The 16,370-nt window shown below is 35.8% G+C and overlaps 1 protein-coding gene and 2 long non-coding RNA genes across 4 annotated transcripts in view; 2 read left to right on the top strand and 1 right to left on the bottom strand.

The window, feature by feature from the left end:
• The window catches only part of LOC309478015, a 375,776-nt gene that overhangs the window by 328,363 nt on the left and 31,043 nt on the right, over positions 1-16,370 (top strand). The gene's annotated exons all lie outside the window — the stretch shown is intronic.
• gabra3 (gamma-aminobutyric acid type A receptor subunit alpha3) overlaps positions 1,787-16,370 on the bottom strand; it is a 586,834-nt gene continuing 572,250 nt past the window's right edge. For both annotated transcript variants that reach the window (XM_082141344.1, XM_082141345.1), the window contains one exon: positions 1,787-3,140. In XM_082141344.1, coding sequence (XP_081997470.1) covers positions 2,793-3,140 — 348 coding nt within the window. In that variant the 3' untranslated portion in view covers positions 1,787-2,792. The remainder of the gene's footprint in view (positions 3,141-16,370) is intronic.
• LOC309478032 lies at positions 13,519-15,798 on the top strand. Its single transcript, XR_014198769.1, has 3 exons — positions 13,519-13,675; positions 13,756-13,941; positions 15,467-15,798. It is a non-coding gene; the product is annotated as an uncharacterized lncRNA (long non-coding RNA).

The following is a 16,370-nucleotide window of genomic DNA, read 5'->3' as shown; positions in this document are numbered from 1 at the left end:
TGTCAAGGTTATGACTTATACAGTAAAAGCATAGATAATGTATGCTATCAGATAAGTAAATAGATTAAAATTCCTATATAAATATACTTCTTAGATGTGGTTTCATTTATGATTTGTACTACTTGTGTCAACAATCAATACCAACACCAGCTGATCTAGCCCTACCATAGCTCAAATGAAATGTAAGGAGCCTATTGAATATGGCTATTTGAAGGGCCCTTACGAGATACAAAAAACATGAAGCCTCATTCAGAAAGATATAGCATATGTGGTGATGTAACTAATGAAAAGATTGTCATGCATTCATTTATTCTTAACACATCCTAATAAATGGGAGAAAAAAAAAAACTATTCTTATTTGGAATATTAAAATAAACAAGAGCCCTATCTATTCTTTTGCTAATAAATCCACTTAAAACTGATGAGTGAGATTTTATGTTGTGTGTCTGAAGCTATTGATCAACAGCCACATTAATGGTTCATGAAACAAGTGAAATGGCTAAGTTAATGTTTTTTTGCTTAATATAGCTTGCTGTCACATAAGTACATACTTTACGCAACTTCTTAGTTTATCTACAAAAATGTCTCTATTTAAATTCACATGTAAACCTAGCACTTTCTAAGTGAATGCAAAAGATTTTTCAGTAACACTTTCTATGAAGACCATGCTTATAATGAATTATAGCTCCTTTTTACTTATTTATAAGTATGTATTACTATTTTATAAATACATTTATAAAGACTCATTAAGACCTTTACTGCATAATAAGAACAGTTATAGTTACATTTAGATTATTTTTTATAATTCCTTATAAGTCATGCATTTGCTTTTTTCAATGCACATGCTCATAATCCATTATACACTGATTTATAAGTATTTATTAGTCAGTCATATGGTTCCATGAATGTATTTATAAAGATGCAACCTGCATTGCTATAATGTTATTATATTATAGTTACAATGACTTTTTAGTAATTCAGATTTATTTCTGTCAAATAAGTGAATGTATTGTTATTAATAGCCGTGTTATGTTCTTATAAATACTCACTGTGAGTGATAATACAGTTACTGACCACTATAAATGCATCATTGATGGCTTTAAAGGATTAGTTCACTTTCAAATGAAAATGATGATTTATTCACCCTCAGCCATCCTGGGTGTATATGACTTTCTTCTTTCAGACGAATACAATCGGAGTTACATTAAAAATTATCCTCTTTCATGTCTTATAATGGCAGTGGATTGCAACCAACAGATTGAAGCTCAACAAAGTGCATCCATCCATCATAAACAAACTCCAAACGTCTTCTGTAGCAAAACGATGAGTTTGTGTAAGAAAAATATTCATATTTAACATTCATACATAAAATTCTACCTCTAATTTTCAAATGCATGATTTATAAGGAATTATAAAAATAATATAAATGTATATATAACTGTTCTTATAATGCAGTATAGGTCTTAATGAGCATTTATAAATATATTTATAGAATAGTAATACTTATAAATAGGGCTATAATTCATTATAAGCATGGTCTTCATGGAAAGTGTTACAGATTTTTCTTCTAAAACCTGATGCACACAATTTTTTAACACACTATGTGAAATAAATTAAATCATAAGGAAACAATGGTGATAACAGCACAAATGCACATCCATAATGAGTGTTTGTACTAAGATTATCTAAAATATATGCTTAAATTAACATGCCATTGAAACTACTTCTACATTTTGTGTACATCACATCTCACACACAGGAAACTATGATATTGGCTTGCAGTTGCCAAATTAACAATATTTTATGATTTATAAAACAATAAAAATAGTGCATTCACAAACATGAATTCTGTATTGTACAATACATAAATCAAGAAATCATCAGTGTAAAGATCAAAACCACCAACTCTTCAGTGTGAGGTAATGGAAATGCATGTTCCTTCCTGTGTGGCACTGGCCCACATCTAAAATCTGGTCTTGATATTCTTCACAACTAAAATGCTTTATAGCCTGTTATAGTGTCATAATTCACTCACTACTTTCTCTGATCCCGGCTGCTCATATTGGCCATAAACAAAGAACCGTTGGCTGGCGCAAAGCCTTACGGTTAACCATCAACTCTAAATCAACTTGCATGCAGGACGACTCAGAGTTTAACACCAACCTGTGAGAGATCAATCAACACTGACGTTTTTCAGTAGGCAGGCATAAGCTTGAAGACAATGTCAGCATGTGCCAAACTATTCATCTCTATGGCAAGTGATTAAAAAGGCACACAGTTTCTTTATCTTGGAGCCTGCTCAGGCTGTTTAAACAATAGTCACTGGACAGGTAAATGCACAGATATAGACCCATGGGGATGAGAACACAACTCTACTCTGGGTCTGCGGAGTGTCAAAGGACAGATAGTTAATAATGATGTGCCTACAGACATCGCTACTGGCTGCTGAAAGGCTACAGGTACTTGTCATGGCGACAGACAGCCAATGGTGACTGAAGTTTTCCTCCTGATGATAGACAGTGTGTGGAGTGAGGGAGGGTTTCGTGGGTAAGTAATGATCATCCATACGAGACCAGTTATAAAGTCATAATATTAATTATTCATACTTTACCTCATGCAACACAGGAAATGTCACATACAAATTTGGAAAACTACTGACTAGGGTTATGTGTCTACATGGCTGTTTGGCACTACTACAAAATGTAGGGGAAAAAAAGGATGATGGGAAATTTGGAAAATGAAAACAGTAGCATGGTAGACTGGCAGTTTTTCTCTTTTGGCAGTCGCCATGTTCATTTCTGTGGGCTGGACCGGTTGATGGTCGGCTTTCTGTTGACATACGTGGCCCAGTAACCCAGGTTGAAGATGAAGAAGAGCACTGGAAAGATGATACGAGAGATCTTGTCCACTTTGCTGACGCGATTGTATGACTTTTTTCCACCCTCCGGCACATATTCACCATCCATTTTGGGTAGTCGGATTTCTCGGACCGACTGTAATGGGGTGGATGTGGATGTGGATGTGGCACTCTTGGAGATGGTTGTCAATCCGGGATCTTTGGCTACGCCCATGCTGTAGGTGGTTCCCACAATGTTGAAAGTGTTGTTGGTCTTCTTGGAAAAGGAAGCTGACTCTCGCCTCTGTGGAAATGTCAATTGGAAAAATTAGGGCAATAATTATTAAAAGAAGTGAAAGTAGACCTTGTCAGTTCTTTTGTACAAAAGTGAAACATTCATCTTACTGATGGAGCTTTTTGTACATCTGTTTTCTCTTACTGCTCAAAATATGATTTTTTTTTAGTAATGTGTGTACAATTTATCTACTTATATGATATTTTAATTTTTTTATTTAGGGGAGGGAATCACATGTTTCATGATACCACATCTGATCTGAAAGGTAAATACAACTTATTCAAGCTTGTGATGAAATATAACGTTCCAAAGATCTAAATCAAATCAAATTGCAATGATGCATAAACAAAAATATTACTGATTAACCCTCTGATGGTCTTCCTTTAGCAGTCACAGTGGGGGCCTTCCCGGTCATAAATGACCGGACACCTAAAAATGAAACTTCCTCCATCCCAGTAAAAACCAATGCAATTTATTTTTGTTCTATAATATTTATTCTTTTTAATTTAGAATTTTGAGACAATTTGATTGAACTTATTAATATTTATGCAATATTTATAGTCCATTTTTTGCCATTGGAAATAATGATTTTTTTTTTTTTTTTTTGTATTAAAAAAAATAAAAATTCTATGCAGTATTTTCGGGTAAAATAGAGACTAGGCTTTCAGAAAAAAAAAAAAAAAAAAATTAAATTAATCAATTTATTAAACATAAAATTAAATAAAACATGTTATTGCATGGGTTTACCACTAGATGCCTGTATAGCTCTAAATGGAGATGTTTGTGAATTCTAGTTGTTTTTGGACCAAATTACTTACTTTTAAGATGTGGATTGAATGTATTTTTTTAGAAATTCTCAAATAATACTTTTTGCCAAGGTTTATAACATTTTATTAATTATTATTTTAATAATTTTAATAATTATTATATTAATTATATATACATATATTAATTATAATTATTAATTATGTTATGTTTTTCACTCTTGATGTTTAAGAGCTTCACCCCTTCATAGCTGAGCACTTTTTTTCTGCATCGTGGCTGATTTGTAGAGAATTTTTGTGTTTTTGTCAATTTCCCATTCATTTCCTATGGGGGTCATTTTTGACCGAAGACCAAAACCGTTACTAATTTTTTTACGACCACTTAGCATGCTCGGATCATGAACTCAATTTTTTTGTGTGTTCACATACCTAATGCCAGAAAAGTCACCAAGTTTCGTAACATTCTGATGAAGCTGTGATTTTTAAAAATTCAAAACAGATTTTTGTAATCTGAATTTATTGGTGTGTATGTGTATAAACGTGTGTTTGTATGTGTGTGTGGGTGGGTGGGTGTGAATTTTTTGCACTCTTGATGTTGTAGAGTGTCACCCCTTTACTACGGTGTACTTTTTTTTAGAATCGTGTCCGATTTGTAGATTGTACAGACAAAAATTCAGAGAATTTTTGTGTTTTTGTAAATTTCCCATTCATTTCCTATGGGTCGGTCATTTTTGACCGAAGACCACGAGTGTGACTATTTTTTTTACGACCACTTAGCATGCTCGGATCATGACCTCAATTTTTTTTTGTATTCACATACCTAATCCCAGAAAAGTCACCAAGTATCATAACCTTCCGATGAAGCTGTGATTTTTAGAAATTCAAAACAGAAAATTATTCGGTCAGAAATGACCGAGGACCATCAGAGGGTTAAGCCAGAATATGGCATACACAGGAGGAAATGTACTAAGAATAAATTGTGGCCACTTATAATGGTGCAATCTGCATTGTTTTAGCACTCATTTTACTAAAGGAATTATGCAAATCAGGTGCACTAGTGCAAACATGTCCACAGAATTTCAGCTGAATGTATTTTACACCTTGCAATTCCCTTATTTTATGTGGAAGATGCAGCAGATTAGTGCATTTGGTACTTGGTTAAGCTGTGGGTAGTTAGTGAGCAAGACACATGTTTTAACACTCAAAAACTGAAACTGCCATATTGAGCCTTTGTTATGTGTGTGTGTGTGTGTGTGTGTGTGTGTGTGTGTGTGTGTGTGTGTGTGTGTGTGTGTGTGTGTGTGTGTGTGTGTGTGTGTGTGTATCGACGACAAAGGCATAATAGGGCAGTTTCATTGAAATACATCTGAAAATGTATCAATTTATCAACACCTTAATGTTAAACTTGGAAGTGCTCATCAAGTTCTCTAATCAGGCAAATATATGGGTACTATTATGACCGCAGGCTGATAAAAGAGCCTTTGCAGTTTGTTTTTGACAAGTAAAAAAAATAAATAAAAATTCAACAGCCAAGATTCTTGTGAGAAACCTCTTTTTTTCCCTCTCGAAATTAAGGACGTCCACAAAAGTGCCATGGATTGTCAAAATGTAAAAAAAAAAAAAAAGAGTAAAAATGAAAGGAAAACAGCAACAACCTTCACCCACAGTTTATATTTGCACATGAATTAGAGCAAGCAAAGAGATTCTTAGATTTCTCATTATTAAACTCACTAAACAGTTGTGTCTATAGGCCCTCAGTTTGTTCAGTCCTGTGTTTGGTATTGTTGATGGCTGCTTCTGATATTACATACTTCCCTACGATATTGTAGGTGAAAAAAAGAATGTGACAAAAGAAAAAGTATGTTCATAGTATTCATAAAAGAGTGGGCAAAAAGTACCCGGGTGTAGGAATGGAAGAAACAAAGCTTTTCAAAGCTTGGAAACAATTGAAGCGATTGGAGAGCAGCCGGCTGATTCATTCTGCACAGCCTCTCCAGAGCGGCTGCAAAAGCTCTGATGACCACACAACTGTTCCACGATTGGCCAAACCCACCGCATGACAACGATCACGTGTGTTTCATGTTTATTCGAACACCTTCAGTTCCGTTAATGTTCACAAATCTGTTTTTTTTATAACAGTAAAAGCTCTTTTTATGAAGTTGCGATGTTATATTGTGTCATGTTTATCAAAATAAAACTGATAAAAAAAAAGTAGACCCCACTACATTGGTATTTCAATAGTATAGGCTTATGTTGAACTTTATTCTTGTACAAACATATGCTGTATTTAGCAGTGCATAAAGTATTAAATGTAAACGTATCTGAAACATCTGTGTATTTGACAAATATTGCATTTATCTCACTTCAGCTGTGGTAAAGTATGCAAACACAGTGCAAGCGTAACTACGGGAAGCAGAAAGTGTCCTACTTCACGTCTCCGTTTTCAGCTCCTCCCGCCTGAACGCGGCAATTTTCGCCAATCGGTTACATCCAGCCGCAGCTGATGTCGAACACACCTACACACTCCGAACAACTGATTCGAAACTAAAGAATTGTAAAGGTTTCAAAGCTTCATGAAGCAGTGTTTCGAAATTGACCATCACTACCCGAATTACTTACTACTTCCTTAGAGATTCTGAAGTGTGCATAAGATGTGTACACATTTTACAATCCCATGAGGCCATGGAAGAGGATTTGTGAATGGCAATGAAGAGACGCAAATGACGCTGGTAGGTCACATGATAATGACAACATGGCTAATGTAATACGTCTGGAATATTAATACTACACAAATTCATACTATGTAGATAGAACAAATCTTTGTTTTCTTTTGTTCAATTAAGTCAAGTCAAGTCACCTTCATTTATATAGCGCTTTTAACAATATAGATTGTTTCAAAGCAGCTTTACAGTGATAATAGGAAATTAAAGTAACAGAGATTGTTTTGGCTTTATAGCAGCTCTAGAATAAAGTTATTGTCCAGCTAAAGTTAGTTTTGATTGATTCACTTCCGTCGCAACGATCATTAGTTATTAACTTGGGGGCCGTTAACACGACACCGTTCTAACAGAAAACTCTTAAGTTCTCTCTGCACAAACTTTAAAAATGTGAACCTGTGAGAACGCTGATGGCCTGCACATGCATATTATGTGTATAGTCTATAGGTATGCGCATTTGAATATATATGTGCGCAGGTGTATAGTCCTTCTTAACAAACCAACCCTCAAAAAACTACTTGTCTGGCCTTAAAATTTATAATACATAAGTTTTATCGCTTCCACATTGCCAGAATTATCCCGACAACGTTTTATCTGTACAGAGGTAAAGGGAAGGGAAGGAGGCCTTCATAGGGGAGAGACTAGTTGACACTTCAGGACTGCGTTGTCGTCGCATCCAGGCGTTAATTAACGAAGTAAGCTGCAATTAGATCCTCTGCTGCTCTTCCTTTACCTGCCCACTGTGACAATGACAATATGGACTGATTGACCATTGCTCATTCACTTTCAATCTATGGAAAAGAAAAAGTAAACATTCTTATAATAAATATCTAATTTTGTGCTCCACAAAAAAAGGGATAAAATAAAAGATGTGTGGGTGAGTAAATGATGAACTTTTATCTGAAAAGAATCAGACAATTAGCTGACTTATAGCTGGTTTCAAATATTTTTATATCCTTCATAAATACAAGAAAATGAGAATCTTTAAACACGTCATTAAAGGGATAGTTCACCCCAAAACTGAAAATGATCCCATGATTTACTCACCCTCAAGCTATCATAGGGGTGGTGGTGGCGCAATGGATAAGACACATGCCTTTGGTGTGAGAGACCCGGGTTCGAATCCACTGTGAGACACCAATGTGTCCCTGAGCAAGACACTTAACCCCTAGTTGCTCCAGAGGCGTGCGACCTCTGACATATATAGCAATTGTAAGTCGCTTTGTATAAAAGCGTCAGCTAAATGAATAAATGTAAAAATGTAAATGTAATCCTAGGTGTATTTGACTTTCTTCTTTCAGACGAACACGATCAGAGTTATATTAAAAAACATCATTGCTCTTCCAAGCTTGTTAACGGTAGTGAATGGCGGTCCTGATTTTGAAGTCCAAAAAAGGGCATCAATCCATCATAAAAGTAATCCATACAACTACAGGGGGTTAATAAAGGCCTTCTGAAGCAAAGCAATGGGGTTTTGTAAGAAAAATATCCATGTTTCAAACTAAAATAACTAGCCTCTGTCAGAAGGCCAACGCAAGTCGACTTGCGCCAAAAGAGTAACCCCTGTCGCAATGTAGGAGTAGCGTAAGCTCTTGCGGTTCAAACAAATAGGGCTGGGCAACAAACTCAAACTCCTCTTCTCTTATACCGAAATCCTCTGATATTTTTCTTTAAAAATTCTCGTTTTAGACTTCTAATTCGTGACTGGTGTTTTGTTTTGCTCTATCCTCTGCGCTTCCGTGCTCGCCAATACGTCAAGCATCAGGTCAGGGGTTACTCTTTCGCCATAAATGGAGTACTTTTATGATGGATGGCTGCACTTTTTTGGGCTTCAAGATTTCGTCCTCCATTCTACCATTATAAAGCTTGGAAGAGCCAGGACATTTTTTTATATATCTCCAATTGTGTTTGGCTGAAAGAAGAAAGTCATATACACCTAGGATGTCTTGAGGGTTAGTAAATCATGAGGTAATTTTCATTTCTGGGTGAACTATCCCTTTAAGTTACACACTAAGGATTTTGCTGCAGAAAATCAAATAGGAGGGTTTTGATGTAATGCTATCAGATGCTATAATCCTCAGTATAATAACTATGTGCAAACATTTTAATCTTTAGTTAGGCCTCTGGTGATCTGTTCAGAAAAGCTGGAAATGTGGATAACAGGAGTGTAATCCTCTGTGAAAAACTGATCATCTATGATTCAATATGCAGAGTCAGCTTTACAGGACATGAGTGACTTATAAAAATAGGTTACAGAATCAGCTTGTTTGACAGCTATCAGAATAAACTAGATTAGTGGTGCTTACACAAGCAAAACTCACTGGCATAGTGATATGCAGTTGCTAAGGTATTTTTAGAGCATGTGTTCTTATGGGATGTTAAGGTATTCTGGTTTCTATAAACCAATATTTATTGTGAAAGGCAATGCACAAATAAATTAGAACTATTAAAGGGTTTGTTCACCCAAAAATGAAAATTATGTCACTAATTACTCACCCTCATGTTGTTCCAACCCCGTAAGTGTTTTTTTTTTTTTTTTTTTTTTTTTGCACAAAAAGTATTCTCGTCGGGTTGAGCCACTGTAGTCACTTGGACTATTTGAACAATGTCTTTACCAACGTTTCTGGGATGGCACATATCGATTACCTAGCAGCCTATGAAGGGAGTGAGCCAGCTCTCAGATTTCATCAAAAATATCTTAATTTGTGTTCCGAAGATGAACACAACATGAGGGTGAGTAATTACTGACAGAACTTTTATTTTTGGGTGAACTAACCCTTTAACAATTGTTTTGATATAGTAATAATATTTTCCAGATAATATTTTGCTTAATTTCAGTACACAGTATAATACACACTGTAAAAACATACAATTATGTAAATAACAAAAATAAATAAATTTCACAGTCGTTTATTTACTTTGTTTTAAATTGTACTCACAACTCTCTAAAATTACAAACAAAATCTGTAAAATTAACAATTCTGGTGTTATTTAAAGTGTTATGCCATAAATGAAAAAAAAAAAACAGTATTTCTAATTTTCACAGTAATTCTTCAATTGTATTATTTATACAGTGTTTTGTCTTTTCTTTTTTTCTTAAATTACATACAAACTTATGTAAAATTACAAAAATAATGGCGATATCAGTTCCCACCAGATGGCGCAAAGGGACAGTTTGCACTATTTCTCACACTGTAAAAATAATAATAATAATAATTCGGTCAAGTACTATCAAACAAAACCCTTTTTTTACAGGTATTTCCTGAATTATCAGGATCAAACACCTTCACTTTAAAGAAAAAAGAAAAGAAAAGAAAATCACAGATCTCTCAAGATCTCAGTATCTTCACTTACTATATTACAATCCAGTTTATCTTTATTTATTTCATACAAAAATTCTTAATGAGAATTAACAGAGGTTTAGATGTTGCTGTTTTATTGAAAATAGTAAAGTTTGGTATTATGGATTTCATGCAGTAGCATTGTTGATGCATTACAAAACTATGTGAAATTAATAACTGCAGACTGCAGTCCAAATTCAAATATTGGAGAGGGTTGTTTCCCCTTCCTCCCCAGATGTGACGCTCACGTGGGTTGACAATGGACGATGACGAGCATTACACTAAGTTGATGAGTTGATTTATCCACGTTTTAATATGACTATGGACATTGAACTTTTTAGATGGATGCTGAGACTGTCAGTCATTTTACCGTTTTAAGATGTTCTTTTTTTAAAGGGATAGTTCACCCAAAAATGAACATTCTGTCATCATTTACTCACCCTCAAGTTGTTTCAAACCTGTATGAATTTATTTTTTCTGCTGAACACAAAAGAAGATATTTAGAAAAATGTCGGTAACCAAACAGTTGAGGGACCCCATTGACTTCCATAGTAGGAAAAAAAAAATACTATGGAAGTCAATGGGGTCCATCAACTGTTTGGTTACAGACATTTTTCAAAATATCTTCTTTTGTGTTCAGCAGAAAAAAGAAATTCATACAGGTTTGAAACAACTTGAGGGTGAGTAAATGATGACAGAATTTTCATTTTTGGGTAAACTATCCCTTTAAGTGTGAATCAAGAAGTGTGCAATGCAGCAGGATGGGCCACCCCACATACTTATATCAGATTCTATAGCCTGGACATTCCTTCTACGCCAGGCACTCTAGTGCTCTCATTCTAAGTGTGCCTGTGCGCAGCTTCACTAGGACAGGCAGGGCTCATTGTGGCATAGTGGGAACTCGTTCCCCAAAGTGTCGTCCTCGATGCAGTGCGAGTTCTCTCGAAAGGGAACGTTTCGGGTTAAGACTGTAACCCTTGTTCCCTTAGAAGGGAACGAGACACTGTGTCCCTTCGCCACACCTCCCCCTGCCTGGGAGCGACTTGCTTCATCGCAGAAGCTAACTCTATTGCGCCCTTTGTAGGGCACAACAAATCCCTTTGTAGCTTCCGTGTATGCCATCACATTACGTCATGACACAGCACCAATCAGGATTGGATTAGTTTCATTCATACTTCAGATGCGTTACGCTAAGAGCGTTCCCCAAAGTGTCATCATCGACGCAGTGTCTTGTTCCCTTTCTCAGGGAACAAGGGTTACAGTCGTAACCCGAGACAATTTAGGGGTAGGTACAGGGTTAGTACCTAGTTATTGCAAATACTATAATAAGTACCTAGTATGTACATGGGGAACAGGACTGTAAAAAAGTGCTACCTTTTACAGTTTTGAGTAATACATTACTAAAATTGTGTAATAAAGACAATTTGATCTAAAGTGAAAAGTAGGTACACAGAGAAGTGTAACGGTACACGTATTCATTCGGTTTCGGTGCAAGGACTTCCGGTATGGTAGCCTGGAAATCCAGACCTAAATCTGAAAGATTAATGGTCTGGCATCGACTAATGAAAATCGGCCAGCTCGAGGGGCGCAACCAAGTGTGCATTTGAAAATCTCACTGCACGCAACTGGATAACACCACGACCAATCACAACAAGCCCCATACGCTTAGCTACCAGCGGAGCTAACTGGTAGATTAGACTCTTGCCGTATCCGGTTGGCAAAACAGCAAAAACGTCCTTCTTGCAAAGGAACGATTCGAGCGGCGATAAAAAGCCAAGTCTAACTCGTTCATTGTAGCGGCCAAAGCCGTTTCAAACAACTGGTGTTCATCCATAGCCATCTTGCAAAGTTTACCTTGACTTGGACATCACAGTGTTGTCGTCATCTGTTTAGCTCGCCTCTGGCCCGCCTATATCAGATATCCCGATGTGATTGGTGCAGCTCGGATACAAGGGCATATTTAATGAGCATCATTACTCGACGCCAGAGTAAACTCGCTGAGCAAATTTAACTTGTGCTCTCGCGAGAACTCTGGATTTCCAGGGTACCGGTATGGTGCACATGTACCGAATGCATTACATTGCAACATTAAGGTCTCCTGTTTTGGAACACTTCAGTTTCCCGGTGAATTACGACAACGGACAAAGACAGGTGGATAAGATAAAAGCAGTACACGACGAATACAGCATTGTAGCCTAACCACCAATAATCGCAATACGCTCTGGGTTTTGTTACTTTCGATAAGAAACTAAGTGTCATTTTTTTAATTCAGTCCATTTTATCACAAAATTCAAACAGAAAATGGCGTTTTGACAATCTTTAATGTGGCGTGACAGATCTCTGTATAGGCACCTCAGTTCACACGATAGCGTGGAGCGTGAGTGAATGCGATCATCTCTTCTTCATTACAGAATGGACATCTGAAGGTATGTTAAAAGATACAGTACAACTTATTGAAACGTATCATATCTTGTGTAATCGCTCAATCAGTGTTTCAATGGCGGAAAGACATCAATTACAGCTTGTAAAAAAATGTGGTAACCCTTCCTTTTACAGTCCCCTAATTACTAGGTATTTACCGGGTAAATATATGGTAAGTTATAGTTGGTTATTGGTAATTACCACAGGTAACAAGTATGTAAATGCAGAGAAACTACAAACTAATTACTAGGTATTTACCGGGTAAATATATGGTAAGTTATAGTTGGTTATTGGTAATTACCACAGGTAACAAGTATGTAAATGCAGAGAAACTACAAACTAATTACTAGGTATTTACCGGGTAAATATATGGTAAGTTATAGTTGGTTATTGGTAATGACCACAGGTAACAAGTATGTAAATGCAGAGAAACTACAAACTAATTACTAAATATTTACCTGGTAAGCATATGGTAAATTATAGTATTTTAGTGTGTAATTACTTAAGGTGATTAGTATGCAATTACAGAGAAACTACCAGGGAAAAAAAAACACCACTGTTAAATATCAACTCAGCAAAGTACTGTGTACTTGTTACCTGTTTAGGTTGGTAATAACTCAGATTTAATTGTGTACTTCCTCAGAATGTAGGCAGCCAATTTTTAGAAACACCTCCAGTATTACCAATCAATTCGAGTTAGGTTTGTAGTTTTCCTAGGGTTATGTTGGTAACAGTCCATGTTTATTTATTACTATCTTGAAATTAAGACGGTAGTTTCCAATAAATTACCTTGTCTTACATAGTTGTTGTTCATTGCTACACCCATTTATAGAGGGTTTATCAAATAATTTACCTTACACTTACCTGGTAACTACCCCGCAAGAACAGTTTTCCCTAATGTCATGGCACATCTTAAATACTGGGTATGTTCTTGCAGATGTTTTTACTATTTACTCAGTAAGTAAAGTGCAACTGTACTGTAAAATGAAGCCTTGTTTATTTCCATGGTATTACAGAGAAACTACCAGGGAAAAAAATTGTACCACATAACCTGATCATTCCCTTTTCCATATAGTCACAATTTTTTACCTTGTATGTCCTGCAACGTTACCAAGGAAAACATGACAATTTACTCGGTAAGTAAAGTGTAACTGTACTGTAAAATGAAGCCTTGTTTATTTCCATGTTATTACCGGAATTGTACCATATGACCTGATCATTCCCTTTTCCATATAGTCACAATTTTTTACCTCGTATGTCCTGCAACGTTACCAAGGAAAACATGACAATTTACTCAGTAAGTAAAGTGAAACTGTACTGTAAAAGGAAGCCTTTTTATTTCCATGGAATTACTGGGATCTTACCCTATAATCTGTAATAGCTAAAGTGAAACTGTACTGTAAAAGGAAGCCTTTTTATTTCCATGGAATTACTGGGATCTTACCCTATAATCTGTAATAGCTACGTAGCTATTACAGATTATAGGGTAAGATCCCAGTAATTCCATGGAAATAAAAAGGCTTCCTTTTACAGTACAGTTTCACTTTACTTACTGAGAATGTTCAACGTGATCTCATGAGAATACGTGTGTATTTTTACGTAAAGTGTAATTCTACCATACGTACATTTACTTACGTTTTATACACACAGAAACGTATAATACTGACGTATTTACAGCACTAAAACGTAAAATGTTTACGTATTAAAGGGATAGTTCACTTTGAAATTAAATTTTGGTATGTTTTAGCTTACCTCAAGGGCATCCAAGATGTAGGTGTCTTTTTTCCGCAGTAGTTTCAATTTTGATATTTTTAGGTCAAACCGTTCTTGTCTGTCAGTCATATAATGCAGGTCGATGGTCACCACCTCAAAGAGCATGCACAGAGTCCAAATTAAAACAATTCCCCGTCGTCCAAATTAAACAATTCCCCATCGTAAGTACACATTGATGGCCTAAGACACGAAACGAGCGGTTTGTGTGAGAAAACGAACAGTATTTATATCGTTTTTACCTCTTGTACACAGCCACGTCCAAGTGATCTGAGAGCGCGGGCGGGTATAGATATATACAATAGAAGTCGCCTTGGCTACGGCAGTTCATTGGAACGAAACCGTAGCCAAGGCGACATCTAGTGTATATATCTATACCCGCCCGCGGAGGATTAGCCTACATGAAGTTAAACAAGAATACACTTTAAAACCTTAAAAATACCTTATTTAATCGTTTAACCATTTTAATATTTAACGTTAGTTTATTTACAGTGAGACACAAAATGCGTTTTCTCCAATAGAACAATAATACACCAAAACCCAACATAAATTCACAAAATACATAAATTTTATTATACTTGATATAATCCAAATCTTTAGAATCCATACGTTTGCAAGAAAGAGATCCAAATTCAGCCCTTTATCCAGTGAGTGATCATCTCCATTTCACAGGCTATCACAGCAGCGCAGTCCGTAACTGTCAAATCCCGCGCTCGTTATGAATTCAAATTCAAAAATTGCGCCCTCAAGAAGCGTTACGACATGTTTTACGGCAGTGATATCAAACGCTCAATGGCTCTCGCCTGTTCGTCTATGTTCGTCACAGATTGCGACATGCCGTATTTCAGTCGGTAAACTACATTTGAAATGGAGAAGCGCGCGCGCGCCTTCACACAGAGCGAAGCCGGATTAACATTTTCATGGATTAATAACTTAAATTCTGCTCTGTACCTCATTCAAAACTATTATATACTGAAAGAGAGTACTGTGACTGCAACACATCGTCATGTGGACGACTTTTGGTACCGGTTTTGACATTTTCGCAATAAATAATTACACGTATGTTGTTTTTCTTCATAATTGTAGCCTATGTAGTTTTAAGAAATTGTTATGGGTAGGTTTAGGGGTAGGAGTAGGATTAGCTGCTAAAAAAAATCTTTTAATGCTATATTGTTAATAAAATTGCCATTTCCCTACACTCTGTACGTTTTATCCTTTTTATATTCAGTATAAAATGGGTAACGTTATGTTTAGTTCTCTATCTTTGAAAATTACGTATTAATACTACGTATTAACAATGAGACCAGGCTGGAATGTTTTAGTTAAGTTGCAGAACACACATGGTAAAAGTTTGTGATTTCAAAAATGTTTAAGCAGTAGCAAAGGATGTGGTAAGAGTCTGGTAATACAATAGAAATAAACAAGGCTTCATTTTACAGTACAGTTTCACTTTACTTACCGAGTAAATAGTCATGTTTTCCTTGGTAACGTTGCAGGACATACGAGGTAAAAAAATTTGACTATATGGAAAAGGGAATGATCAGGTTATATGGTACAATTCCGGTAATACCATGGAAATAAACAAGGCTTCATTTTACAGTACAGTTACACTTTACTTACCGAGTAAATTGTCATGTTTTCCTTGGTAACGTTGCAGAACATACAAGGAAAAAAAATTGACTATATGGAAAAGGGAATGATCAGGTTATGTGGTACAATTTTTTTCCCTGGTAGTTTCTCTGTAATACCATGGAAATAAACAAGGCTTCATTTTACAGTACAGTTGCACTTTACTTACTGAGTAAATTGTAAAAACATCTGCAAGAACATACCCAGTTTAAGATGTGCCATGACATTAGGGAAAACTGTTCCTGCGGGGTAGTTACCAGGTAAGTGTAAGGTAAATTATTTGATAAACCCTCTATAAATGGGTGTAGCAATGAACAACAACTATGTAAGACAAGGAAATTTATTGGAAACTACCATCTTAATTTCAAGATAGTAATAAATAAACATGGACTGTTACCAACATAACCCTAGGAAAACTACAAACCTAACTTGAATTGATGGGTAATACTGGAGGTGTTCCTAAAAATTGGCTGCCTACATTCTGAGGAAGTACACAATTAAATCTGAGTTATTACCAACCTAAACAGGTAACAAGTACACAGTACTTTGTTGAGTTGATATTTAACAGTGGTGTTTTTTTTTTCCCTGGTAGTTTCT

This window comes from Leuciscus leuciscus (assembly GCF_965113295.1).
Source record: "Leuciscus leuciscus genome assembly, chromosome: 16".
In the NCBI taxonomy this organism is placed as follows: Eukaryota; Metazoa; Chordata; class Actinopteri; order Cypriniformes; family Leuciscidae; genus Leuciscus; species Leuciscus leuciscus.
The sequence above is the reverse complement of the archived record's forward strand: the minus strand, read 5'-3'. Positions and strand labels throughout refer to the sequence as shown.